Source organism: Macaca mulatta, chromosome 9, assembly GCF_049350105.2.
Source record: "Macaca mulatta isolate MMU2019108-1 chromosome 9, T2T-MMU8v2.0, whole genome shotgun sequence".
In the NCBI taxonomy this organism is placed as follows: Eukaryota; Metazoa; Chordata; class Mammalia; order Primates; family Cercopithecidae; genus Macaca; species Macaca mulatta.
Genome location: NC_133414.1, coordinates 27,591,982 through 27,619,969, shown reverse-complemented (window position 1 = coordinate 27,619,969; position 27,988 = coordinate 27,591,982). Strand labels below are relative to the sequence as shown.

The 27,988-nt window shown below is 38.9% G+C and overlaps 1 protein-coding gene across 1 annotated transcript in view; it reads right to left on the bottom strand.

Annotated features, from left to right (window-relative positions):
- The window catches only part of MYO3A (myosin IIIA), a 249,363-nt gene that overhangs the window by 27,313 nt on the left and 194,062 nt on the right, over positions 1 to 27,988 (bottom strand). The window contains exons 24-29 of the mRNA XM_015146647.3: positions 26,414 to 26,619; positions 18,414 to 18,525; positions 15,710 to 15,872; positions 14,048 to 14,171; positions 10,045 to 10,939; positions 7,800 to 7,944 (exon numbers count right to left, since the gene is read on the bottom strand). Coding sequence (XP_015002133.3) covers positions 7,800 to 7,944; positions 10,045 to 10,939; positions 14,048 to 14,171; positions 15,710 to 15,872; positions 18,414 to 18,525; positions 26,414 to 26,619 — 1,645 coding nt within the window. The remainder of the gene's footprint in view (positions 1 to 7,799; positions 7,945 to 10,044; positions 10,940 to 14,047; positions 14,172 to 15,709; positions 15,873 to 18,413; positions 18,526 to 26,413; positions 26,620 to 27,988) is intronic.

Sequence of the window (27,988 nt, the reverse complement as noted above, 5' to 3'; positions counted from 1 at the left end):
ACTCTTCTAGAACCCTCAACTTAGGGGCTCTTGTTGTTAATGAACCACCTCACGTATGTGAAGATTAAGCTGACTTATTTACAGTATTATAATTCCAATTCTGCAATATTTTATTCAGTGGTTAGATTAGCTAGCAGTTTGCCAAGGCTATTCTTTGAAAAATGAATTTAAAGGGCTGTTAATACTCCATATGTGAATAGCGTCATTACTTATTAATCATTCTCCTATTGTTCAATTTTTTTCTTACCATATACACAATTATTTTCAGCTCTGATTATTTACTTAGGCTATGTTCTCATAAGTGAGTTTACTGGGTCAGTGATATAAACTAATTCAGCGGGGTTTTTTTTTTTTTTTTTTGACATATTGCCAAGTCACTTTTCAAAATGTTGATGCTGCCAACTTACCATATGCTTGGGAATAATTGCATTAGCACTTTGTCATTACTGTTAAAATATTTTTTCATACTTGTAATTTTGATGAGTAAAGAATAGTAACTTGTTTTACTTTTTATTTTTTTTACTCCTAGAGCGGTCATATATATGCTTATTTTCCATCTGCATTTCTTCTTTTGCAAATAAATTGATGGCTTGTGCCATTTTTCCATTCAGAGTGCTATTTTTTCTGAATGATTTATAAAGAGCTCTTTCTACATTAAACAGTTTAACTCTTTTTACATTTGTTCCAAATATTCTGTCTTCAGCTCTTTAACTTTTAATGATGCTTTGGAATCTCTAGAAGGTTTTAACATTCATGTAATCCAAATCCATCACAGTTTTTCTTTGTAATTCCTTTTATTACTTCTTATGCTTTGTCCTTTTCTAAGCAGAGATTGTGAAATGCTCAATTCATAGCATCCAGCTTCATTTGGTTTGTTTATTTCTTTCATTTAAATGATCAATGCATCTGGAAAATATCTGGGCATTCAGCAGAAGATAAGAATATTTTATTTCCTCATCCCAAATCAGAGACATTTTAAGCATTATCCATCCATTTCTTTTTTGTTCATATGTATCTTTTTGTAAATGACAGGTTTTTATAAATACTCAGGCCAATTTTAGGGCTATTCTGTTTCATTAATCTGTGATTGATTTTTGTAAAGCAGACATATGATTTTAATTATTATAGCATTATTCATTTTACTATCTAATAAGTAAGTCCTCATTTATAGTTATTCTTTTTTTCTCTGAAATTTACAAATGATCCCTAGGGATATTTTCTCAAGTTCCAAAGAAAATCTGATAGAGATTTTGAATGCAATATTTTTAAACCTAGAAAGTAATTTTAGAACAGTCATGTTTACAGTATCTTATCTTTCAATTCAGAAACACCATGTATCATTCCATTATGCATCTTTTCTTTTTTGTCTCTTTGTGGTTTGGTTGCTAGCTTTATTTCAAGGTATTGATTTTCTTTTTGCTATTATTTCCAATGGGCTCTTTTTCTATTAGAAATTTTTATAGGAAAGAATATCTATCTATATAACTATACATCCTTACTGAATTATATTGCTAGCATCAATTATTGCATTTTTAATGTTGTCTGGTAATATTCCTACAATCCCATCTTTTCCCTTTTGATAGTTACGCTTTTTGAAAAAGCTTCTCTTTGTTGTCTTATTGCATTAACTGGAAATTTCCCAATAACATAAAAATGTGGTGTTACTAGTATCTTTATCTTCATCCTCCTTTTTAATGAAACTGCTTCCAGTGTTTTATAGTTAATTATGAGGTAGATGATTGAATTAAGAAATGTATTCTTCATATTGTTAAAGATATCCTTCTGCTTTTAGTTTAGTAAGAGTTTTACATTTCATCAGTACTGAGTGTTGGATTTTACTGAAAACTGTTTCAACATTTATCAAGATAGTTTTTTTTAAATCTATTGATATGTTATATTAATGTATATTATGTGGACAGTCTTTTAATGTGCTGTTGCATTCCATTAGCTAGTATTAAATACTATACTTAAGAGTTTTACCTCTAAATTAATAATTGAGGCCAGGTGTGGTGGCTCACACTTGTAATCCCAGCACTTTGGGAGGCTGAGGCAGGCAGATCACCTGAGGTCAGGAGTTTGAGACCAGCCTGGCCAACATGTTGAAACCCCATCTCTACTAAAACTACAAAAAAGTAGCTGGGTGTGGTGCCACGTTTGTAGTCCCAGCTACTCAGGAGGCTGAGGCATGAGAATTGCTTGAACCCAGGAGGCAGAGGTGGCAGTGAGCCAAGGTCGTGCCACTGCACTCCAACCTGAGTGACAGAGTGAGACTCTGTCTCAAAAATTAATTAATTAATTATTGAGATTGAACAATAGCTTTTAAAAATGTTGTTAGACTTTTGTTCTAGGATAGATGAACATCGTAAAATAGGTAACTTTGTATATTTTTATTTTTTTCTCAAACAAATCACATACAGTGAGATTTATCTGTTCCATGAATGTTTGAATGTGTTTGCATAAAATACTATGAGTTCTTGGAACCTTTGTTGGCAGTAATTCTTTGAACAGTCACATCATCATACAGTAAGTCCTCACTTGACAATGTCGATGGATTCTTAGAAACTGCAACTTTAAGCGAAATGACCAATTTTACCATAGACTGATATAAACAAGAGTTAACTTCTTACGGTATATTTCTGGTCACAAAAACATTACCAAACTTCTCAATGGAGACCAACACTGAAATAAATGTGAACTATGCATACATTTAAGAAAAATTAGGTCAGGTGCAGTGGCTCACACCTGTAATCCCAGCACTTTGGGAGGCAAAGGTGGGCAGATCACTTGAGGTCAGGAGTTTGAGATCAGCCTGGCCAATATGGTAAAACCCAGTCTCTACTAAAAAAAAAATACAAAAATTAGCTGGGCATAGTAGTGGGCACCTGTAATCCCAGCTGCTGGGAAGGCTGAGGCAGGAGAATCATTTGAACCCCGGAGGCGGAGGTTGCAGCAAGCTGAGATCATGCCACTGCACTCCAGCCTGGGCAACAAGAGTGAAATTCTGTCTTAAAAAAATATATATATTAGGCTGGGCACGGTGGCTCATGCCGGTAATCCCAGCACTTTGGGAGGCCAAAGCAGGTGGATCACAAGGTCAGGAGATCGAGATCATCCTGGCTAACATGGTGAAACCCCGTCTTTACTAAAATTACAAAAAATCAGCTGGGCGTGGTGGCGGGCGCCTGGAGCCCCAGCTACTCAGGAGGCTGAGGCAGGAGAATGGTGAGAACCTGGGAGGCAGAGCTCGCAGTGAGCCAAGATCGCGCCACTGCACTACAGCCTGGGTGACAGAGCGAGACTGTCTCAAAAAAAAAAAAAAAAAAGAAAAATCATTTAAAGCAGAAGGTGAGCAGAGTTATTAACTGTATTAAAGCTGAAGTGTTCAGTCAATATTAATTCCTACTCTCTTCAGACTGTCTGGGCTCCCTTTTGAAAATAGATGAATAATCATTTTATGTATATTTTCTTCAGGAAAATCAGATTTAGATGTTAGGAAATCCCACACCTGGGTAAAGTTGTCCCTTGTTATTGTTGTTGTTGTTCTTTTATTTATTTATTTTTTTGAGACAGTCTTGCTCTGTCACCCAGGCTGGAGTGCAGTGGCACGATTTTGGCTCACTGCAACTTCCACCTCCCAGGTTCAAGTAATTCTACTTGCCTCAGCCTCCCAAGTAGCTGGGATTACAGGCACCTGCCACCATGCCCAGCTAATTTTTGTATTTTTAGTAGAGACGGGGTTTCACCATATTGGCCAGGCTGGTCTTGAATTCCTGACCTCAGGTGATCCACCTGCCTCAACCTCTCAATGTGCTGGGATTCCAGGTATGAGCCACCAGAGGTCGGAAGTTTGAGACCAGCCTCACCAACATGATGAAACCCCGTTTCTACTAAAAATACAAAAATTAGCTGGGCATGGTGGCGCATGCCTGTAATCCCAGCTACTCAAGAGGCTGAGGCAGGAGAATTGCTTGAACCCGGGAGGCGGAGGTTGTGGAGGCTGTGGTGAGCCGAGATTGCGCCATTGCATTCCAGCCTGGGAGACAGAGCAAGACTCTGTCTCAGGAAAAAAAAAAAAAAAAAAGAAAGAAAGGAAGATTAAGAAAAACAAGTAAGAAAAATTTTTACCCAATTGTTCCAGTTCAGAGTCATGGATGGCTGGAGCCTCTACTGGAAATTCAGGGTGCAAGGCTGGACAAGATGCCATTCCATTGCAGGGCACACTCAGACACACACACACTCTCTCTGTCACTGGGACCATGTAGACACGCCAGTTCACCTAACGTGCACATCTTTGGGATGTAGAAAGAAACTGGTTCTGTCGCAGGGATTAAATATGAGCTAAGCAATACCTGGCTCAATTGTCTGTTTTAGTTCTTTGAACTATATTTTACAATGAACTTTTATAAGCTATTCAAGGATTTTTTTTTTAAGAAAACAAAAATTGTTAAAGTATGTGAACACAGATTATATCCACAGACACTGGGATGAATCTGCCCCCAAAGTACTCCAGTACTGCATTCACCCTTTCCGTCTGTCTCTATTCTAATATTTAAATAGGATTTGAAGAATTCAGTAAGTAATTGTTAATGAATAGGAAATTTAATGAATGTTTTATGGTTCCCTTCTGACTTGTTCTGCCTGAATCCTTCTGCACACGATCCTCTTAAGACCCTCTTCCCTTAGTTTCGGAGGGTCTAGGCTCCCTGGCTGCCCTCCCCATCTCTGGTTGCTCCTCTTTCCTGGTTCCTCTCCACCTGACCTGCACATGTCCAGACTCTTACACTAGGCTGTCTTCTCTTCTCAGTGTAGGTAAATTTCCTGGAGTTTCCCTTCTCCTCCATGGCTTCAGTTACCCTGTATGTGTCCAACTGCCTACTGAGAGGTGGTCCCAATTCATCAAAGGCTTCTCATACTTAACACAGCCCCAATTGAATGCAAACCCCTGCTCTTTATTAATCTTTCCCATCTCAGGTAATGACATACCACCATCCACCATGATACTGGCTGATCATGTTAGAGACCCCGGCATGCCCCTTTTCCTGTGCAACCAATTACCCTTGTAATCTACAAACTAACCAGTGCTTTAAACTGCCTTCTTGGCCACTACCTCATCCTAGCTACCATCATCTCTCGCTGGCCTTCCCCTTTTCTCTTCATGGCTCTCAAGTTCAATTCCTACAGTGCAATCAGATTTTTAAAACATTTTTTACAATGTACAATTCAGATATACAAAAAAATTAACACACTTAAAACTTTAATTTATCATGGTGCTCATTTCTACTTTCTAGCATTAAAGTATTTTTAACAAATTCAAGCTAAATTCTAAATTCTTAATGTCTTCTGAGTAGATTTAGTCACTTTAGCTTAGGGTCAGAAACCTAAAATGACTAAATAGACACTAAGAACACTGACGGCTTACATTCAGCCTTCCCTTTTCCTCTCTGTCCTGCCACATGTAAGTCGGGGACTGGCGTAGGGCACTTTGGCAGCTTCATGGCATTAGTGGGGAGGGGCCATCTGTTCTGCAGCCACTCTTGGCTGGTCACTGGCATCTGCTGAATAACTTGCCCTGTCTGGTCTCTGGTTGCTGAACGGCATCTCCCACTGTCCCCCTTCCTCTTGGGTTCTGGGTTGTCAGATCCACACAGATACCCCTGGGTCATTAGGCCACATCAGGCCCTCTCTCAGGCACTTTCTCTGCTACTCTCTAGAACATGGGACAACTCAGATGTTTGCCAATTTAGCCTTAAACAAGTGTAGTATAATACGAAACTTCTCCATATGTGCAGAGAACAAAAAGAGATTCTCCCTCTAAACCCGAAGGGCTAAAGAAAAATTTCTGAGCTACAATCCTCTCCACGTAAGCTAAGAATTGATTTCTAATATTCTTCTTAAGTCCACAAAAAAAATGAAAGATTCAAGAATAAGGTGAACTCGGCCAGGCGCGGTGACTCACGCCTGTAATTCCAGTACTTTGGGAGGCAGAGGTGGGCGGATCACCTGAGGTCAGGGTTCGAGACCAGCCTGCCCAACATGGCGAAACCTCATCTCCACTAAAAATACAGAAAAATTAGCCAGGCGTGGTGGCCTGTGCCTGTATTCCCAGCTACTCAGGATGTTGGGGCAGGAGAATCGCTTGACTCCAGGAGGCGGAGGTTGCAGTGAGCTGAGATTGCGCCACTGCACTCCAGCCTGGATGACAGAGGGAGACTCTGTCTCAACGAAAACAATCAAACAAAAAAGAATAAGGTGAACTAATTTGACTTTCTCATAAGATTCTGCTGCTTTTCACGCTTGTTTAAAGTCCCTGAGATGTTCAAAAGTGAAAATCTTGGTTGCGACCTCTACTTCCTCCCAGGACACTGCCTCCCATTTGTACCTGTCCTTTCCAGCAGCGGCCTGGGGTGAGCTGCCTGGCTTCCTTGCTTCCCCACACCACCCGTTCCTCTCTGCTCCACACTCACCAGTGCTGCCACTTCTGTGACCATGAGGTAACCAGAAGCCCAGGCCTTCCCTCAGCTCCTACCCTGCCAGCATGCCCCCTGGGCACAGGCCATTGCGGCAGCCAAATGAATGGGCCTCTGGGCACTGACTTGCTAGTCTCTCTTCTTCACAGCAGAAGGCTCTCAGCCAGGGCCAGAGAGCAGGAGAGCAGCAGGAATGAAGGGCACCCAAGAGCCATTTGTGGTCAGCTTCACCGCAATTCTTGACTTGAAAACGATGTGGCAGAATAATTGATGAAAACATTAAGGTATTTCTCCTTCCTCTTATATCAGGCAAATAGCCAAGTGCATCTTAGTATATTTCTGCCTTAGAGATTTTTTCAGGGAAGAAATTAGAAGTTGCATGAGGTCAGTGGCTCTTCCTGTCTTTGGTAAGAGCCAAACTCATTGCAGAGATGATGTCAGGGATCCCTGAGCAGGGCAGCGAGATTGCGGAGGGCCTCCAAGAAAGCAAGGGAAAATAAATGCAGATTCTTCTGGGCAGAGGTCAGCAGGGTTCAAAGTTGTGGGACTCCTGAACTTTATAGTGACAGCTCCTGGAGAAGGTGCTAAGACTGCAGAGAATGGCTACCTGGAGTGGGCATGGACAATATGAGGCTCCAGACTCCCACGGTCGAGGTGCCACCTGCAGGGTGTGGGAGCAGCCAGACCTCCCAACTTCAACGGCTCGTGGAGGCCAGCTGGAGCCATGAGTGTCCCAACAGTAACTTCATGGACAAATGTTCAGAGACTACAGGCTGTACCTGATCTTTTGGTGGTGTGCAAGGCCATAAAACCTTTGCACAGCTCTGGGGAGAGGGAGATCTGAAAATTATTGAGATTGAATTCCTCACCAGTTTAGTATAATAGGTTGACTAGAAAAAAGTTCAATAACAATATTTCTTGTATAATGGGATTTTGCAACTTCCACACGCTATACTCAAGATTGCAGTTGTTGACAAAGGAAATAGAAATCTTCCTATTTCTATTTTTGCTCTCTCCTATCAAATTTGCCTCCTGCCAGGCCCCCTTTCTATACCACCCTTTTTTATTCCCTTCTGGTGTCATATGCCAAGTTCTAGTTAAAATGAAAAAAGAAAAACATAAAAAATGGAGGGGAATGAAGTCAGAGAAGGTAGAAAGTGGGTAGAACATCCTAAATAAAAGTGTATTTCCATGTAAGAAATGAAATAAAGGTTCTCCCAAGACAGAACACAGGCTCCTCAAATCTGCCGTAGAATAATGGTGGGAAACTAATAAACAAAGTATCTGGCATTTCCTTCCCCTTCAGGAAGTTCTAACTCTACTGATTTTTACCTGAGAGGCACTGCTGAGAAGAAACTCCTCTATTAATTGGCTTATGGTGCAAGACACCCAGATAAAGTGGCTTCAGTTGCTGTGACAAAATCATTTCATTCAATTTTTTCTGCAGAATGAAATATTCTTCAGATAACTTTGATATCTAAAAAGAAGGTCATGTGTCAGGTTAAATCAAGGAAAAGAATACAGAGAGTTCTACAGGCACTGGGGGCTGGGAAATGCCTTACCAGCACTTTTGGGGACTCTCGTGTTCCTCTCCAGCGCCCACCCTGTCCCTTGCACCAGGTCTGATAAAGTCCTCACCTGACAACCTTCCCGCCTTGGGCTCTGAATACCTGCCCTCTCACATTTTTCCTTTTTTTGTTTTTTAGACTGAGTCTAACTCTGCCGCCCAGGCTGGAGTGCAGTGGCGCGATCTCGGCTTACTGCAAGATCCGCCTCCCGGGTTCACTCCATTCTCCTGCCTCAGCCTCCTGAGTAGCTGGGACTACAGGCGCCCGCCACCATTCCCTGCTATTTTTTGTATTTTTAGTAGAGAGGGGTTTCACTGTGTTAGCTAGGATGGTCTTGATCTCCTGACCTCGTGATCCGCCCGCCTCTGCCTCCGAAAGTTCTGGGATTACAGACGTGAGCCACCGCACCCCGCCCACATTTTTCTTTAAAAACTGCCAAGCACGTCACGCTACGTGCAGAATGGTTTCCAGCGTTGCCACTCTGCTGTGTTTGCCTTTCTGCTTCTGTCCTCAGGACCCCTCTGCTGCCTTTGATTGTGTAAACCTCCTTCCTTTTCTTTCCAGTCTTTTTAGCCTGATTTCAGGGCTGCTCTATTCTGGTCTCTCTTTCCATTCTGCCCCCGGCCTCTGTTCTGTCTGCATCCTGGCTCTGATAACACGGCTGTCCTGCTGGGTTGAGTGTGAGGCTCCCGCTGGGACAGCCTCTAGATTTGTTCCATGGACCAGTGAATTTACTCCCATGGCGTTACTGGCCAGCTCCGAGTAGATGCCTTGGTAATTCTACATCTCATATCTCCACGGCATAGCAGGTCTGAGCTCTAATCCCTGATTTGGTGTTTGGAGTGAGAAGAACTGTATGTTCGTTAAACTCACTATTTCCATATGCTTAACAAGAGTAGGAAGGGTATGGGTAAATTAAAAAATGGCAGATCTCTGCTGACAACTAGAAGTTGTCTGGGTCACACCTCTCGCACTAAGGAAGGGTCCAAGTGCAATTATCGTGTGTCTCATAGGCTCAGCCACTGTCAGATACAAAAAGGGGAGTTGAGGGACTCAGGAATATTAGACAGTCCTTCTTGGAACTAACCCATTATGATATTTCTTTTATTACTTCATACACCATTGATTACCCTGGAAATTCATGTATTTTAGAGATCATCTAGTTAAAACTCTTCATTTTACACAGGAGAAAATAACAGTGCTAACACATAAAGGGATTTTTATGAAGGTCAAATGCCTAGAAAGAGAAAGGAGGAACTGGAATTGGTATTTACAAAAGCTGGTTCTTGCAATCTTTCCATAGCACCAATTTATCAGAGACAAATTGTTATGTATCAGAGATAAATTGTATGTATCAGAGATAAATTGCATGTATACCCATGAGAAGCCCTAAAACCTGTTGCTTCCTATGCTCCTCTCTAGAAATAGCTGAAACACACCTACGACTGGCGTGAGATATTCTCCAGGAGGGAACTTTTCTCTGCGGTTTTTCTTTGCGATTCCTTATTTTCCATGACTGTTCGTTCACTGTCACGATGTGACATGCAGACTTTCATCTTCACTGTATATGCTTTGGTGTGGCTACCTATCAAAATCTGATACCTAATTATGTCTTCTCAAATTTGTGAAAGGGAGAAGGCATAAACTTTGGAGGATTTAGAAAACTTAAAACGACTTTAATTTTTTTTTAGCTTTAATTAAAGATCTCACAGATACATCAAACTTTTCAGTGTCGAGCCTCAGCATTTTAGTAAGCTGTATAAACCAATCTCTAGTATCATGACTACATGAGGTTTCTATCATATTTTATACTAATGTTACCATAGTAAATTGGGTTAAAAGCTCCTGGCTATTTGAATAGCACAATCCTTGAGACATTTTATTAAAAATGTTTGGGGGCCCATCAACACAGATGAAACAATCTACCAGTTATTAATTATGTGTTTAATTCAGTTATTTTATAGTTCCCAGGGACTTTTATTAGTAAATAAATTCATTTATTCACATACCTGTTTTGAAAAAATTGCCAAATCCCATGCTTCTCTTTCTGAAGTTGCTTTTGAGTCTTTGTTATCCTTCATCTTGATATTATTGGTTTCCTCATGTTTTGTGGGATAGGAATACAAATTCTGAGTGTTTCTTGCTACTTCTGTTGGTGTTGTGACAATCCTCTGATGCTTAAAAGAAGACATCTTGTCCTTCCTCACCTGCTGCCTTCTCTTGTAACCCCGGTATTTGCTCTGAATGAATACCGCTGCTTTATCTTCTTCCTCCTGGGCCTGTGTCACCGGTTCAGCTTGCCTCTCTTTGACTGTCTCATGCCTCAGATGGCTTCCACCTCCCTTCTGGCTGCATATTGGTGCACTCTGGGTAACTACAGATGTCTTCTTTTCTTTTTTGGTGCTATTTGCATTTTGATAAACTGACCTTTGGCTAAGTGTAGGTTCCAAAATTGTTTTAAAGGAAGTCTCATTTTCAGCTAACCAAGGCACTGGGTAGCTTGGCCTTTCCGATATGGCCTTCCTTTCTAGATATGCTGCTTTTGACTCTTCACAATTCCTCTCCTCTGTGTACCTCTGACAGTAACTCTGGATCATAGCTTCCTCTTTCTCTACTTTCGTTAGCTTGCTGTTCTCTTCCAGGTCTTTGATAGACTTCTGTTTGGGGCTTACTTCTGGCCCTACAAGGTAGAATTCTTGCTTAACCTCTTCTTCATACACATTATTCATTTTTTTTGGAGTCTGATACTCTCTGTTGTTACTCTCCACAGCATTGGTGGTTTCCTCTTCAGGTTTGAAAGTGGAAGTCTTCACTACAGATACACTTCCTTTATTATTTGGAGCTGAAATGAATCTTTCATTAGCAGAGACTGCATTTTCTGCTTGTTTCTTCACGAAAGATTCCCTGTGTAAAATATATTATCTTTGAATATACAGTACTAAACTGGGGCTTATTACTTCTTTTGGCAATAGCTATATGCTAGATACTGGTGGGAGAAAGGAAAAAGGAACAAAGAAAGCTCAAAATTAAAATGTCTCAAGTCACATTAATCAAGTGCTTTCCAGAATGTTCTCTCTGGTGACAACTGTGATAACTACTCAAATAATGAGAAAACCAGATTCAACTCAGAGTGAGAAATATCCTAGCATATGAATAACCATCTTTTCATTTAATGAGATATCAAAATTCTAGGAACTTAATCCTTTCAAAATATATTCTTTTCAAAACAAAGTACTTTAGTAGTGAGATGCTGTGAAAAATATACCTGTTTGATACCAGTAAGCAGGGTATGTTCACTTGACTGACATACTGTACTTTAATAAGCACTAAGTTTACTGATCAGAGGAAATATCTTATAAAATTAAAGGAAAAGCAATGTCCTCGCTACAGTTCATGATCATGTAATACGGTGGCCAAAATTTCACAGTTGCTACTTTGCTAATATCCTTCCAAAATGATTTCCCTTCACTTGAAGATAAGGTCTTCTCGGTATCTTTTTTTTTCTAGCCAAGAGCAATACCACCAAGAAAAAGGTTAAGATGGAATAAAAATGTTGTACAATGACACCTTGATATGCTAACACTTCTCATTGCTACTTGGAGGGCTTTTGCACCAAACTTTTCATCTCAACCCAGAAACCCATGTGAGAGTTTGGGTCTTTTGTGATCTGTTTGTGAAGTCAGACTGTTCTTTGAGTCAAATCTGGAAAAAGCTACCAGGATTCCATTTTTCTAATTCTATTGGCCACTTCCTAGGACTAGAATTACTATGGTATCCCTAGGCTAATATAGGAGGCATAACAGAATCCTGCTAGGATCAGTCAAAAAACTAGGTAGGGCACCAGAGATGCCCATGATTTTGATGAATCGCTACGCTAGTATTTTGAATTCCTCCATAATACTGACCTCTCTGAGAATGCTTACATTTATTCAAAATACAACTAATGAGAGAAGATATGCGTGCAGTCCCTAACTGACTGCATTCCAAAAAATCAATTTATAAGTTAGTTTTGATCATTTAAATGCATTTCACCGGTGAAGACTTGTACACACTGCTGAAATTCCCACATCAGTTACACGTCTAGGCTCAGGCAACTCCACCCTGTGCTGCGCCTGGCTGAGGACCATGTGCAATGATGGGTACTTCTGAGGATCAGCCCTTCAGAGCTCCAGCATGAGGAGGACTGTCGATCTCTTCTGACATCTGCCGGAGTGCCCTGCCGGCCTGGGCCTTTCTCCAGCTCCCTGCTGTGGTATTCTAGGTCACAGGTCAGTGGCTCTGACAGGGAAGGGTTAAGTGAAAACAAGGGCTTCTGGTAGCTAAGGGAATAGGAAAGTCAGAAGTGGCAGAGGGAGGGAGTCCTGGCCCGCAGATCTCTGGCAGTGGTCAGGCCCGCCTGCCTCTCCCTTCCCTAACCTTCCTCTCTACAAGCTTCCCTTGACTTTCTGCCTGTACTGCTTTTATGTCTGACTTTGTGATCCGCCTCCTATGAGAGCCCAATACATGTCAAATTCTCCATCCCAGACCACAGAGACCATAGCTTCTTACTCACACTCATGTACCCTGAAGTAGATCTTGTGTGCAGTAGGTGCTTAATAAGTATCTGCTACATTGAAAGTGAATCCCTGGTATCCTCAGAAGAAAGGTGGTAGCAAATGGGTATGTAATTGAACATCACACTTCCTTATTAGATGTGATATCTACAAGCAGTAATTTCTAGAAGTAGTACAATTAGTCCATCTTTCTTCCATTTGCAGCCAGTTTACATTTCTCTCAACCTCCAGACTGAAGTACAAGAGTCACAGGTATCATCCAGCCTTCTGCTCCTGAGGCAGGCCTGTGATGTTTGGAAGTTTGCTGAACTGTTTTATAGCCAGTAACAAAGAGAAACAAATCATTTGGATCCTCACAAGTAAAGACAAAGAGCATATATGTAGGTCTCAGAATACACGAAAACTTAAAACATCCAATGTCTCTAAACTTCAGATAAACATTTCTGTTTTTCAAATAAGGAAATGAGGTTGGCCTGAGGGATTCAGGGAGTGTGTGGGTGAAGGTGAGGGGAAGAGGTGGCAGAGAAGTCTTCTATGAGATCACTTATGAGACCACTATTGGCAGGAGAGAAGAATAGCGGTGGGTGAAGAGAACATTAGATGTGGGTGTGTGGGGAAATAAGAAAGCCAGGAAGCCACCTCTTCTTCTGTTTCATTCCTTCACCCTTTCTATGGCCAGTTTTGATGTTAAAAACAAGGGGACTAGCGTTGGGGCTGGAATGATCTTTATCTCCCTGGATGACCATGTACTCAGTTTGATCAATTCAAGTTTCACCTCTTGGGCAAAATGTAGATATTTTTCCCTTTCCCTAACCACTACCAACCAAGGAAGGGTTCCCTCCTCCTTGCCCCCAGTGTACCCTTTGCCTGTTTTTATAGCTGAGTTAACACATTTTACAAGAGGGATGTGTTTGTCTGTCATTTTTTTCCCATAATACTGTGAGACATTTGAGGATAAGGATTTTGCTTCACGTATCTATGTGTTCCCACTGCCCAGTATAAAGCCTGCTGAATAAGTGAGTAAGTGGTTTGCTAACATGCACTTGGAAGTATAGACATGAGGGCTCAGAAGAAGAAAGGGAGCTGGTGATTATGATGTAGGGTCCGATGGCATATTGGCTCTTAAAGCCACTGGAATGAATGAGAGAGCCCAGGGACACATTTAGATATGGATGGGGATTGAAATGTGGGGTTTGGAGGACATATTAGCAAAGAACCCTCCAAATTAGGAGTAGAATTATAGAAAGCAATCTGGTAGAAGCCAATGAAGAAAAATTTTGAGAAATAACTCCAAAATAGGATAGAGAACACAAAAGTAGCCTCTGGGTGTTCACTGACATTTGATGTGTCAGTATCAGGAAGCTGGCTAGTATGAGAAAGGCTGTGAACATTATTCTATGACCTTACAGATCTGAAAAATCTGTATGTTACAATGGTTTAAGAATAAACATCATTATACCTTGTATTTTCAAAGTTTTTCTGGTAGTCGAATTCCTGATCAGAAGTCTGAATGGTTGTTACTGCCGTGTTTTTCACGTTAACAATTTCTTTTCTTTGTTTCCTGACAAGGTGTCCTCTTGCAGCTGAAACATATAAAGCCCATAGTAGTGTTAATCATAAGGAAATAAAAGAAAATTACTTTAGTGAGTAGAAACAGTGGTTTTGACCATTGATGTCAAAGAGAAAAATAAAATTAAAATGCCAAATAGAACAGGTTCACTTAATGTGATTCATTAGCAAGATTCTTCTACATAGCAAGCTACAGCAATAATAACTAAAGTAACTTTCATACTACGAAGAGTACTAAAATGAAACCAAAATAATAGAGACAAGTAAAGTTGATGACAAAGTGTGTTCATTTGTTTAAAATTTGGTAATAATCATTTTCCTTTTTTGTTATGTGTTTCATATATTTTGGCCAGATATATTTCAGATTATCAGATGATATATTTGAGAATTCAGATTACTTTTTTTTTTAAGTTTTAGAAAGTTAATACAGAGCAAATATACATTCTGTAACATTCCCTATATCAGGGCAGCACCCAATAATCAATGACTATTTCTTCAGAAAAACAGTATTCTTACTAAGCTGGGTGAGTAAAGCAGTGTAAATAACCTCATTATCACATTGCTATGTTTCACTGCCAAACGCACTATGAAGAACCTTTTTATCAGAGCTTTATAAATTTTGAAATTGCGGATAAAGGATTAAGGCCCAAATTACTGGGTTTGCATTTTGATTTCTCAGTGAGAAGTTAAGGGCTTAAAATACAAAAAGAGATGATGATGACTCATTGCTGATTGACAGAATGGGGGCTGGAATGTTAATCTCTTGAATGTCAGTCAACTCCTCTGCCCACGATATTAGTGTTCTTCAGAACACAGGCTGCAAACCATTAGTGGATCATAAAATTGATGTAGTAGGCCAAATCTAGCATCTAAAAATGAAATGGAATAGACTAGAATTAAAAATATCAGAACGCAGTGCTTGTAGTGTGTCTGTATATCAGGTTAAAAAGCAAAATACATTTTTTTCTCTAAGTGTCCAGTCAAAACATTTTGAAAGAGAGCATACTAACCTGTGACAAGCTCTATCTAAATTTCGTTTCTTATGGAAAAGTAGAAAGCAAAATCCGAAGTCTATTAATACAGCTTAATAAAAGTTTGTGAAATAAAGTATGGTTATAAATATTATTTCCCTACAGTTAATAGAAATAAATGGATGCCCTTTAACAAAATAAGATTTAAGTTGTCAAAAATTATGGCATGTGTAACCTTTGGAATAAAGTAGCAAAGAATCTTATTGTCCAATGAGCTATAATAATATGATTCTTGAGATCTATAATTAATCATTTGCTATATCTTCCACAATAGGTCAGTTGTATTTCATTAATTCTTGACAGAAAAGTTAAAAATTAAATTATTTAAGACAAAGCATTTATCCAAATATTAAAAGTGTCAATCACTAAAACAATCTGACTTAGATTTAATATAGCAAAAGTATCAAAGCAACAGAGTCTGGAATTAAACACAAAAGCTACATAAGAACTGGAGGTTTGCCTGTAAGAAGTATTATAAGATTTGATTTTATGACCATATCTAAATATGTCAAAGAGATTACCTGACTGTATTATTATAGCGCTTTCCTTCCTTTTCTCCTGTATTTTTTGGTATCTTCTTGAACACAAGAATGCTCTGACACAAGCTTGAATCAAAATAAGCTTGTCAATAGCTTCCTTTCGCATTAGATTTAACTGTTCCACGTGATAATATTTAAGGAACACCTGAAAAATTAAAATAGAATACAAAGAACCATGGCACACAGATGTGAAGCAGTTGTGTGCTATGCTTTGAAGAACAGAACACATTCTAAATTGCTTGAGATTTTGGAAATCACTGTCTTTTGCTTCTTTGCCCTAGCTGTCATTATGACAGTACAGATTTTTATGCTTGAAGAAAACATTTCTTTGAGAAGAAATGCAGAAGGTGACAACCATACTGTTTATTTACAACAGGTAACTAGGTTTTGTTGGATGAGACAGTAAGAGTGGAGGATGTTGAGCTCTTTTAGCAAAGTTTCTAGCATCGTGTATTCTGGGCTGAGCTAATTTGTATGCTTTTTATATTTCAAAGGCAACTATATTTCCCAAATTAAAAAATCTTAATAAATCTAATTATAAAGTAGAGGACAGAATTATAGTTCCATTAGTTCATTCATCTAATGTTTATTGAGACCTGTTACAGGTACGTATCTGTTGGGGATACAGAGATGAACAAGGCAGGGTCGCTGTCCTTTGGGGCTGGTAGTGTTGTCAGTGAAGAGAATACGGCAGAGAGAGCGCCCCAGGCAGATTTAATTAACAATGTTCTCACTGGACCCAAAGGCTGCCATGGAGAAAGGAGGGCTGACTTTTGATTATTCTAAAATCAACATCAATTGGAGCAAGGGAGGAGCCTGAAGGCTTGGCGTGTTCTCATCTAACATTTCTCAGTTTCGTTCTCCCCTCCTCCAAGATACTGAAAAGCTTGTGTTTGTTTTGTTTTGTTTTCCTTTTAATGGTTAAATTTCCTAATAAAAGTCATCTCAAAGAGTTTATTGAATCCATCAAGAAAGTCACTTAAATTCAAATTATATGGCTGAGTCATGAGACCTGATAACCCTGACTGTAGAATTCTCCAGCGTTCCATTACTCAAAAGCTTGGCACCATGGGCAAACACATTTGTGTTACACGTTTGATTTAATTCAGTTTTAATTTCTACAGGACTCTAGATGTTAATACATTTAGTCCATTCTGCTGTTGACAATTCATTTAAAATTCAATCTGTTTAAAAAGGTCATCATTTCTTTTTGCATGACATTAGAAATGTTCCTATATTAATACTTTCTATCCATGTTAATGAGTTGGAAAAGGTGAAGTGGAAAAATACAAATAGCTTTAAAATGCTACATAAATATCATGCGGAACTATAACTGCAAAAGGCCTTTTTACAAGTTAAAACTCCATTTGAAGTTAGGCATGTACTTCAGACCATAAATCATGAGATTTTAGCTTGATAAAATTCATCTTTTTGAAATTTATCATCTAAGAGAAAATGGTGTGAATAAAATACTCATTTTTAATGCCCAAAATATCCCCCTACTAAACACTAAAGTAAATATGAATTACTGAATACACAGGAAACTCAGTTTAAAGTAGTTTTTTTTTTTTTTTTAAATCTCTTAAATTGTTACAGGCCTAATTTCTCATCCGAACATTATTAAAATTATCTCCCACATCTCCTACACCCAAGACACAAGTATTATATATTTCTTTGCAAATGTGGAAGTTTGTTTTGGTTTACTTCTGTGGTGTGGCTGGTAGTAGGTATTCTTGAGTGGTCGATCTCTGAGTATCTCTTGGCTTTAGCTTGGCTCTTTTCATGATACATTTCATATCCCCTTAAGATACATTCAGTGCACAATGGAAACTTGTTTATTTCCTGATCCCTGTCTCGTAATGCTATGAGAATACCTGAGAAGACCAATACATCTTTTCTCCAAACAGCGACTGTCTTTCTTCCATATTCAAGATTGGTTATGTTTTTTACTTTATTTTCTAAGGGATTAAATAAGCTTAGCTCTCACAGTTTCTAAAAGCTAATATATAAACACATCAATGTCCAATACATATAGCGAGTCTAGTAATAGTGGTGAATATTTTACTCCAGAAAAATTTCAAGTTTATGATAGAAGCAGTTCTGAGAATTAGGAAAAAAAGGAAAACACGAATCTTATTTGGATCATTATGATTCTCTACAGCTTTTTAACTATATTTAGTAGTGATAAACTAGAGAATATATATGTCTGTTTTCAATACCATCTGAAATAAAGTACAGTCATTATGGTTTATCCTTTTCTGATAAATCTTCAAGATAAATTTTTCTTGCATTTCTTTCTTAAAATTTCAACGTAAACTTTTCCTTAGAGTCAGGGTCTTAAGTTGCATAGGCTGGAGCGCAGTGGTGCCATCATAGCTCACTGCAGCCTGGAACTCCTGGGCTCAAGCCATTTTCCCACCTCGGCCTTCCAAAGTGTTGGGATTACAGGTGTGCGCTACCTTGCCCAGCCTTTTGTATTTCTTAAAATATATCTTTATGAAGAGCAAATGCCTTTAATGTTGATGAAAAAGAAAATCTTTATGAGTTTATAAATTTACTTCCTCTATTGTAAGCTACAGATCCTATAACATAAAAAAACCACACTTTCAAACATTGTAAAATGTTATAATTCTCAGTGAATCCAGCATAATTATTTATTTTCCTGAAAATTACATGAAAACATTACTTTTGTTTTTCCAAGAGCCCAGTTATCGAGACCAGCTTTTTCCAAAATGGTGGCACAGGTGTCAGGGCTCATGGGGGGCTGCTCGCTCGACTTGTAGCAGAGAACGTGGTACCTTGGAATGGAAAAAAGGGCTGGTTAGTATTGCATAAAGTGCCAACATCTCTGTAGCCTGGTGGTTCCCCAACAACTTAGTGCAGGGGCTGAGGAACAGATGCCCCGACTTGATGCAGAGAAATCCCTTAGGCATCCTCAGAATGACTTTGAAGTAGACCAAATTCCAAACTGATGCAAACCCAGTCCAGTCCGTAGAAATCTGAGCATTGTGTTTTCACCTTTGTGATCCCCTTTCAAAACTTAACACTGTACTCCCCCGACAAGAACTCCACCACTCAAAAAAATTTAGCGGTTTTGTTTTTGTTTTTTGTTACATTTCTCTGGACACTAAAAAGTGCAGGGCTGCAGTGGCAGGAAGCAGAAGGAATTATTTTTCACATTCCAGTGTTAATAAAACTCTGGAAGCTGATCTTCAAATTGGGTGATGGAGCTTAGTTCCAGTGAAACTTCCCATCACTGTATACATGCCTTCCATCATTGTTTTTCCTGGAGGGACACTATGTCTCCTGCTAGAGTTTTTCTCTATTGGTTTAATCTATCCATAATCAAGGGGAGGAAAGAGGAAGGGCTAGGGCAGGAAAGAACTGATAGCAGGTCCTCAGGTTAAACCACAACGCTTATTGGGGAAGGGGATGAATTAAGGAAAGAAAATCCGCTTTACACTGGTCAATAATCTTGTGCAAAAAGACAGATTTCCAGAATTTTTAATACTCTCCTATTTTTAATTTATTGGTGCAAGATTAGCCTGAAAGTCCAGTGCAGCAAAGCAGCAAATTTGGTAGGTTTTGAATTTCAAAAGAGAGGCCCTGATATGTAGACGGCTGAGGTGGCGCGGTGACATGAAGAGCAGAGTTTCACCCTTGACTCATTATCTGTATAAACTTGGACACATCACAATTAAGTATCAATTTCCTCATCTAAAAATGAGTCCAGAGATAAAAATATCTGAAAAGAACATATTTCAACTTCGCTAAGTTTCACCTCATTAAATCTGCAATGAAGCAGCTTCTGTTAGGCTCCATGGAGAAGAATCCTGGCCTAGAATGGTATAGAATGAAGCGACCATAACTTTTGCTGTTTGCACAAAAAACCCCAGGGAGTGCCTATTAGCCACTAAACCTGCTCACTTCAGGACTAACTCGCACACGTACGCATGGTGACCCAGTAGCAGCGACTCTGCATTCACAGCCTGTCCACCAAGTCCTGGTTTTACTTCCTTCCAGAACCAGCCAGGATCTCACAGTTCATCGCAGGAGCCACCCTTAGGCAGCCCTGGCACCTTTCCCACTCTCATTCGTTTGTCCTGCACTCTCTGCAAACATGCATGCCTGGACCTGCCAATCATCTACGTCTCTGTCCTCACGCCAGGCTTCAGAGCACAGCCAGAGAAAATCTGCACAGTCGGCTCCCTGTGGATGTGTGGATTCCTGACTCAGCCAGGCTCCCAAGAAAGCTCTGGATCCTGACCAGTGTCCAGGGCCACTTTCCTCTCTTCTTCCTCACAAAAGTGACTTAATTCCGTCCTGCTTTCTCCAAGTCTCCCAGCTGCCCCTGCCCTCCGTACCTCTCTCAGCAGATGAGTTTCTCTGCTATATCACTGGAAGCCACCAGACACACAATTCATAGGCTTCTTCTCCAAATACAAATTCATTTGTCCACTATCATTTTTCCCTCCTCCTTCAAAGGAGATTTTCATCCTCTGCCTGTGTTCTAGAGGCCATCTCCTCCTCCTCTTCTGTATATTTTCAATCTCATTTCCCTCTTCTGGCTCCCTCCATTTACAAAATGGATGTTTATTTGTTATTATAAAGCAAATACCTTAAGCCTCACTCATCTGTAATGATTCTGTTTCTCCCACTAGCTTTGCTGATAAGTTGAAAGATTATTTAAAATAATTGTCTTCACTTCCCATCACTCTCCAGCTCTGAGAATCTCATTTAATCACATAGCAACAAGGACTCTTATTTACTCGTATAGGATCCAGGAGTGGTGAAATCTAACAGGTCCTTTTACATCCTAATTGTAAGCGTTTTTTCTGCAGCACTTGCTGTTATTGGCTGTTCTCTCTGTCTTGCTCTCTCCAAGGCTTACACCTAATGTGCCCTGCTTCTCCTCTTCCCTCTCGGTCTCTCTGCGTGCCCCATATTTAATGATTTAATGACTTGTTCCTTAAACGCTAGTGTTCTACAGTGTTCCATTTTTTTTCTGAGCTGTCCACAGGCATCTCATCTATATGCTTGGCTCCAATTATTCCTGTATGTGGTGATTCCTAAATCTACACCATCAACCCTAACTGTTGATATCAACTCTAAACACATTACTTATGACTTCCTACTCTACATGCCCACCTGGTTATTGCACAGACACTTTAAACTCAGCAATATTCATCAGTTTTTCCTTCCTCTGCCATTTCCTGTCTCTGTGAATGATATCACCACTTTTTAAAAGGTACTTGAGCTAGAAATCTGTGTGCCAGCCTACTCTTCCCTATTCTTCACTCTATAGATCTAACAAGCTTAAAGTCTCTCTGGAATCCATTTGTTTCTTGCTATGCCTACTGCCATTACCTTAATTAAATACCTCGTCCCTTCTCACCTAGACTTTTGCAATTGCCTCCCAACCAGTTACCTCCACTGTCCCTCCCCTGCCCTGCCCCAGCCACTGTCCACAGCTCTGTATGAATTATCTTTTTTTAAATGAAAATCTGATCATGTCCTTTCCTGACTCGAAAAGTCTCTACGGATGTCCCAAGTTCTAAGCTGGGATGGCAAAATCAGGTGCTTTCAAAGTCTAGGCAGATACCATAAATATACGAGCCTGGGAGCAGTGGGAATGTAGGAGAGGGAAAGGTTACACCTGCTAAAAAGCATTGGCTTTAAGTTGTTTGCCACATATGATGACTAGCATGCAAGCTCCCTTCTGCCCTATATCCCTGTCTGCCTTTCCAGTCTCCTCTTTGCTATTTTCCATGGCATTCCGAGCTCTAGTCATGAAAGTTACTTAAAATTGTGCCGGAGGGCCATGTTTGCTCATGCTTCTATGCCTTTGTATGTGTTACTCATTATGCTTGCGCGTCCTTTCATCTCACTCCTAGTTTCCTTAAGGAAGACCTACTTTTTCAATATTCTAAAAACTCTCTTCGATGTGTCTTCAATTAACAGATTAACTGGAGTAACTGAAATTGTCTTTTCTTGTGTGAAACACACCAACTGAGGTCCGCTGCACACTTAAGGCTCAAGACTGGCAGTTCTCACTAGTGTGCCCGTGTGTGTTTGCTCTCACTGGATGAGCTGTGTTTGCTCCCAAACCTGTTTATGCCAGTTGTATTTGGTGTGATGTTATTCAAATAAATATCAGATTGAAATCTAAGTGAGGAAAGCCAGAGGATTGTTTCTACAAAACTGAATCAAATGCTTTGGTAAGACTTTATAAAGAAGTCTTGTAAAAAAACCATGAAATTAAACATGGATGAAGCAATTACAAAGCATTGAGGAAAATCATAAGAATCAAGAAATATTCAGTCCTGTGACTGTTTCACAAGTATCTTTAATAACTTGCTTCACTCCAAGAAATGTTAACTGGAAATCATAAATGAGAGATTACAGATAGTTTATGCAAGAAAGAGGCAATAAACTATGATTAATAGATGTGCACTCAAAGAAAAAAATTAAGCCTTTATCAAAAGGTTAAAAAGCAAACTTACATTGATGTTGTAAGTAAAAATATTTTTGGTGTGTTTTATGTATTACTTTTATTATTCTCTGCTTTATCAGAATTTCTAACACAATCTAAACCTTTATGCTCTCAGAGTATCTTGTTTATACTTTCATTAAAAATACCCAGTCCTCTTTCATTAATTTGAAAAATATTTGAGCACCTACTATTTATTTGCCAGGAACCCTTCTAGGTGCTTCAGAAGCACAGGATCCCCCCACCCTTGCTGCCTGCAGCTGACTTTACATTGTATGATAACGCAGATTTTTAAAGTCCTGTTTACATAATGGGTCTGTGAGTTTCTTAATGTCAGGGGCTCATCCATTAATCTTTGGACTTTTAATCTTTCAATTAAGATTTTTAGTTCAAGGACTGGAACACAGTGGGTCCCTCAACTAAATGTTTGCTGAATGTATGACGTACTGTTGCTGGGACTTGTGGAAATAAATACTTAGGTAAGCCACATGTGCTTATGGAGGGCATCCCCCAGGCCACTATTGGTCACAGGTAATTTTGGGAGCCTGAGACTGAAACAAAAATAATAATAAAAATAATTACAGCTAATATGTATTGATGACACCTGGTTCTATCAATAAAATCCATATATATTATTTCTCCTAATACTTATAAACACATATATAAAGTAGATATTGTTATTATCATCCCTATTTGCAGCTAAGGGACATTGAAGCTTGAAGCTTATAGAACTCAAGTAACTTTGAATAAGGTCACAGACTGAGTAAGTGGCAGAGTTGGGATTCAAACCCGGTTTTGCTGACTTCAAAGCATGGTACTTATCTACTCCACCATACTACTGCCTTCAGTAAGTTCTGGTTGTATTAGAGCTCTGGTAGCCAAACCATTATGTACAGGTGCTTAGTGGGAAAATGGAGCCAAGTTAAGTGGCTGGCTTGTTAGTGTAAGGGTTCCTTTGAAATAGCTGCAGTAAAAACTCTGTCTTGTGCAAAATTCATGTTGTATATTTTTCCTTAAGACTCTTTCTTTCTTATAGAACAGAAGAATTTATCTACAACAGAACAAAGGGTCTGGGGAATTTTGCATCCTATGCAGAGGGTTAGCAGTTCTATTTACACCCCCACAGAATCTCTGAAAATTGTTCTGCCTTCCTGAGAGTCTATGCCAATTTGGATGACAACTTCCAAATTAGTGACACAGAAAAGGTTTAGCCTTTTATTTCTGGAACTTCCTATATTCAGAATAGCTATTCACATGTTCTCTATACACTTAGTTTTATCCCCTTCTCTTTATTTATTGTGTAGTAATTTGCTATTCTGTAACAGCACAATAATTATAAATATATTTAAGAATTTATTCTCATTTCTGACATTTGAACTACAATATCATTAAGAAAATAGGTTTTATTCTGATTATGTTCTATATTGTAAAACTATGGTTATTTTTCAAGCTATAAGATTAGGCTGGTATTCAAGACTTTCTCTTCATAATTTTAACCCAACTGTTTTTTCATATTATCTTCTGTCACTTCACCAATGCAATCCCCACTCTACCAATCCAATCCAACCCAAGTCCTGCTAGCTTTTGGCACACCAACCTGTACACCAAGAAAACTCCTGTTTTCTCCACAAGCCATACCCACCTTCAAGTACTAGTCTGAGTCCTTCTTATTTTTTATTTTTCATTTTTTTTTGAGATAGGGTCTTGCTCTGTCACCCAGGCTGGAGTGCAGTGGTATGATCAAGCCTCCTATAACCTTGAACTCCTGGGCTCAAGTGATCCTCCTGCCTCAGACTCCTGAGTAGCTAAGACTACAGGCATGAGCCACCATACCCAGGTGACTAAAAAAGGTTTTTTGTTTTTTTTTTCTTAGAGATGGGGTCTTGCTACATTGCCCAGGCTGGTCTCAAACTCCTGGCCTCAAATGATCCTTCTGCATTAGCTGAACACCTCTTCTTGATATCCTCTCTCATCAGCCTTCCTGGAGATGCTCTTCCTTCCCTTGAACTTTTACACTGGGTATATCATTCTCTTGGACTTGGCAGTTACTACTTCACATTGCTTGTTAACTTTCCATGTCTATGGCTGTGGTAATTCTAACTGGACTGTCCATTCTTGAAGATCAAGTCAGTTCTAAAATTTAGTACCTCCCACAGTGCTTAGCATGGTGTCTTATACATTAAAAAAATCACTGAAATTTAAGAGTACTTATATTAATATTACACTCATAATATCTATATTACTATTTAAACAAGTTAAAGATCTTTTTTTCTAAAACATGAAGTGCATGATAATAAGGTCAAATTTTAATTTTAATTTGAAATTTGAAACTCCTTTGTATCTAGTATTTTCAGTTTATCTGCTTTGATGAGCAGGATGGAGAATTTACCTATTAGCCAATAAAGAATTCCATTTTTTTATTTCTTAGTTTTGGTTATAAAATTGGGTCTGATCTGTAGGAAGTAAAGTCAATGATTAGCTGCTAACTAGATTTCGGGACTCTAAACTTGAAGTTTTAGTTTGTCTTAAACTACTATGAGGATTGGCCAATACGAAAGTCACTATGTTTATGTAATGCTGATCTCCATCATGAGAAAGGTAGTAGAGTTTTCTTGATTTCAAAGCATTCCAAATAAATAATCCCAGGTCTCTAAAGAAAAGCAAAATCAAGAACTACCACAAATTTGCGGAATGTATAAAAGTTAGCAGAAATAATCAGAATTCTCATCACATTTAGAAAGAGTCTTGATTATTCCAAATAAAAGAATGGCTGATAAAATGCATACAATTTTTGGGAGGAGGGGAGGAAACTTAGAAATCAAGTTTGGTGTACAATCACAAAACAAGGTTGCGTTTTTTTCTTAATAGTAATTTATATGCTTTGAAAAAGGGTGAAGAATGTTATAAATGGGACTTCCTCTGGGTTTCACCTGAAAATTTTAATAGACTTCATCTTTAAAAATTGAAATTTCATTATGTTTAATGACCAATAGAAATTATAGAACCAAAAAAATAAAAAATATGGGCTTTAAAATATTAAATATATAAGATATTGAAACTTTATATTACTACCTATGTATTACTCAATAAAATATATTTATTATATAGCTCAATTTATTTTATGTTAATCTCAAATATTAAAAGGAACTCCTTGGCTGGGCACGGTGGTTCACACCTGTAATCCTAGCACTTTGGGAGGCCAAGACGGGCGGATCACGAGGTCTGGAGTTCGAGACCATCCTGGCTAACACGGTGAAACCCCGTCTCTACTAAAAATACAAAAAAACTTAGCTGAGTGTGGTGGCGGGTGCCTGTAGTCCCAGCAACTCGGGAGGCTGAGGCAGGAGAATGGTGTGAACCATGGAAGCAGAGCTTGCAATGAGCTGAGATTGTACCACTGCACTCCAGCCTGGGCCACAGAGCTAGACTCCGTCTCAAAAAAAAAAAAAAAAAAAAAAAAAAAAAATTCCTTATACCAATTGATTCTTTTTTAAAAAATTCATATTAGCTTTTTAAATTGACAAATAAGCCTAATTGTTTCATCTTCCAAATCACCATTAGAGACAGTATCTCATTTGATCATTATAAGGATCCTATCAGGTAGTTATAGCAGATTTGGTAGGTGAGTAAAGTGAGGTTAGGGTTATAAGCCAGGGTTTCTCAGCCTCAGCACTGTTGAGATTTGGGGCTGGATAATTCTTTGTTGTGGGGAGGCTATCCTGTAAATTGTAGAATGCCTGTTAACAGCATTCCCAGGCCTCTACCCACTAGAGGTCAGTAGCATCCCCCCACGCCCCTCCACCACACAGGATGTGACAACCAGAAATGTCTCCAGACATTGTCAAGTGTCTTTTGAGGGGCAAAATCTCTCCCAGCTGAGAATCAGTGCTATGGGCCCACAGTCACATAGCAAGTGGCTGAGCTAGGGTGAAAATCCAGATTCTCCAACTCCTCAGTACAGAAAGAAGCTCAGGCCTCTGGATCATGCTGCCTATACCACATAGTACCAACCATCTGTCCAGAGTCTTTCAGCCTCAGTTAATAGCTATCTTCTTTTTCAACACATAATCATTTGCATGAACAAAATGCCTCCCTCCTAGACCTCTAGATATTTTTTCATATTATGTTTCTTATAATTCTTCTAAATAATTTTTATATAAACTGCACAATAGAAACTGAAAAATAAATCCACATACCGCTTTATAAAATTAGCAAAAAGTATCCGATGGGAGAATCCTAGCCTTCGAATTCTTGCTGTTTCCAGAATTCCTGTGTACCGAAGCTGCAGCAGAACTTTCTCTTTGTCATATTTTCTTGCCTGACGCTCATTATTTGGTTTGATGCAACGGACGAAATGAGGTTGGCCCACCACCATTTTAGACAACAAATCCATCAGGGAATACTATGATACACAACAAAAATAAATTTCCCAATGTAGCATACAAAAACGTATGAGCTTATAGGCCTTTCTTTTTACTACAAGAATAACATTCAAAAAAATGAATGTTATAAATGCGCCCACTAGTCACAGCAAATGGAGGAAAATCTGTTTTAATGAACATTTTATTTATAGTATAGTTCTAAAAATACAGATTTACTTACAAAAATGTAGAGGCAATAACTAGAAATTTAGCTATTAAAAGTTTGCTTATAAACCATTAAGGCAACTATAATTAACAGATAAAATTATTTTTGATGTAGTTTGTAAGCAATTATATACTCTTAGGCTAACTTGCCAAATTATAATATTACACAATCTGGTTAATCTTGCTTATATATTAATTTCCTTGTCCAACTCTCTCTTTATGGAAGGTAAAAAAGGGAATACTTTACAACACACATTGGAGCTTATTGGAGGATAAAGGGTGGGAGGAGGGAGAGGATCAGGAAAAACAACTAATGGGTACTGGGCTTAATACCTGCGTGATGAAATAATCTGTTTAACAAACCTCCATGACACAACTTCACCTATGTAACCAAACTGCACATACCCCTGAACTTAAAATACAATAAAAAAAAAAAAAAGGGAACACCTTAATCCCTGTTAGGATCATCTCTTAGTTTAAAATAAGGACAGAAAAGTTAATAGCCTTTAATATGTAGGAAGTAGATATAAGCAAAGTTATATCCAATTAAATATTTTCATCAGTTCTAATTTGATCATTTTCTTATTTATTTTTGGAGAATTTTAAAAATTCACATAGATATGAAACTATGTTCTATACCAATACCTTATTAAAACAGTAGCCAATTACTAGACAAGTAAGTATAACATATTAGGATAATCAACTAAAAGTGGAATCCCAGAAAATGAGAATCTCAAAGACCAGGATCACATTTATTGGCGAGGTAAGTATGGACACAAATAGCAATTGATGGCTGGATCTCAATTAGTGCTGGAAATGTAAGAGCCTACAGTCACAAAGCCAGTGCAAAACAAATGCTGAAACTGGCAACCGACAAAGCTCTGAAGTTGCATGGCTTCCTTTTGGGCACTGAGGCTCAGATGTGATCTTTTCAAACAGCTGGGCCTGTCACTTTGGAGCCTTTTTCATTACATTTATCTGTAAGTCATCATTCCTTTACCCATGCAAACATCTGCCAGGTACTGGTGGTACAGGGGTGATACTCTGAGCAGGAGCTTCCTGCAATTTAGGTGCTGGTTTTTCTGAGGGAAAAAGCATAGTGTTACACTGTGTCCAGTCTTCTCTGCAGAATGAAAAATAGCTTTAAAAACACACTTCACGTTGTGTAGAATTATCTTCTATCAT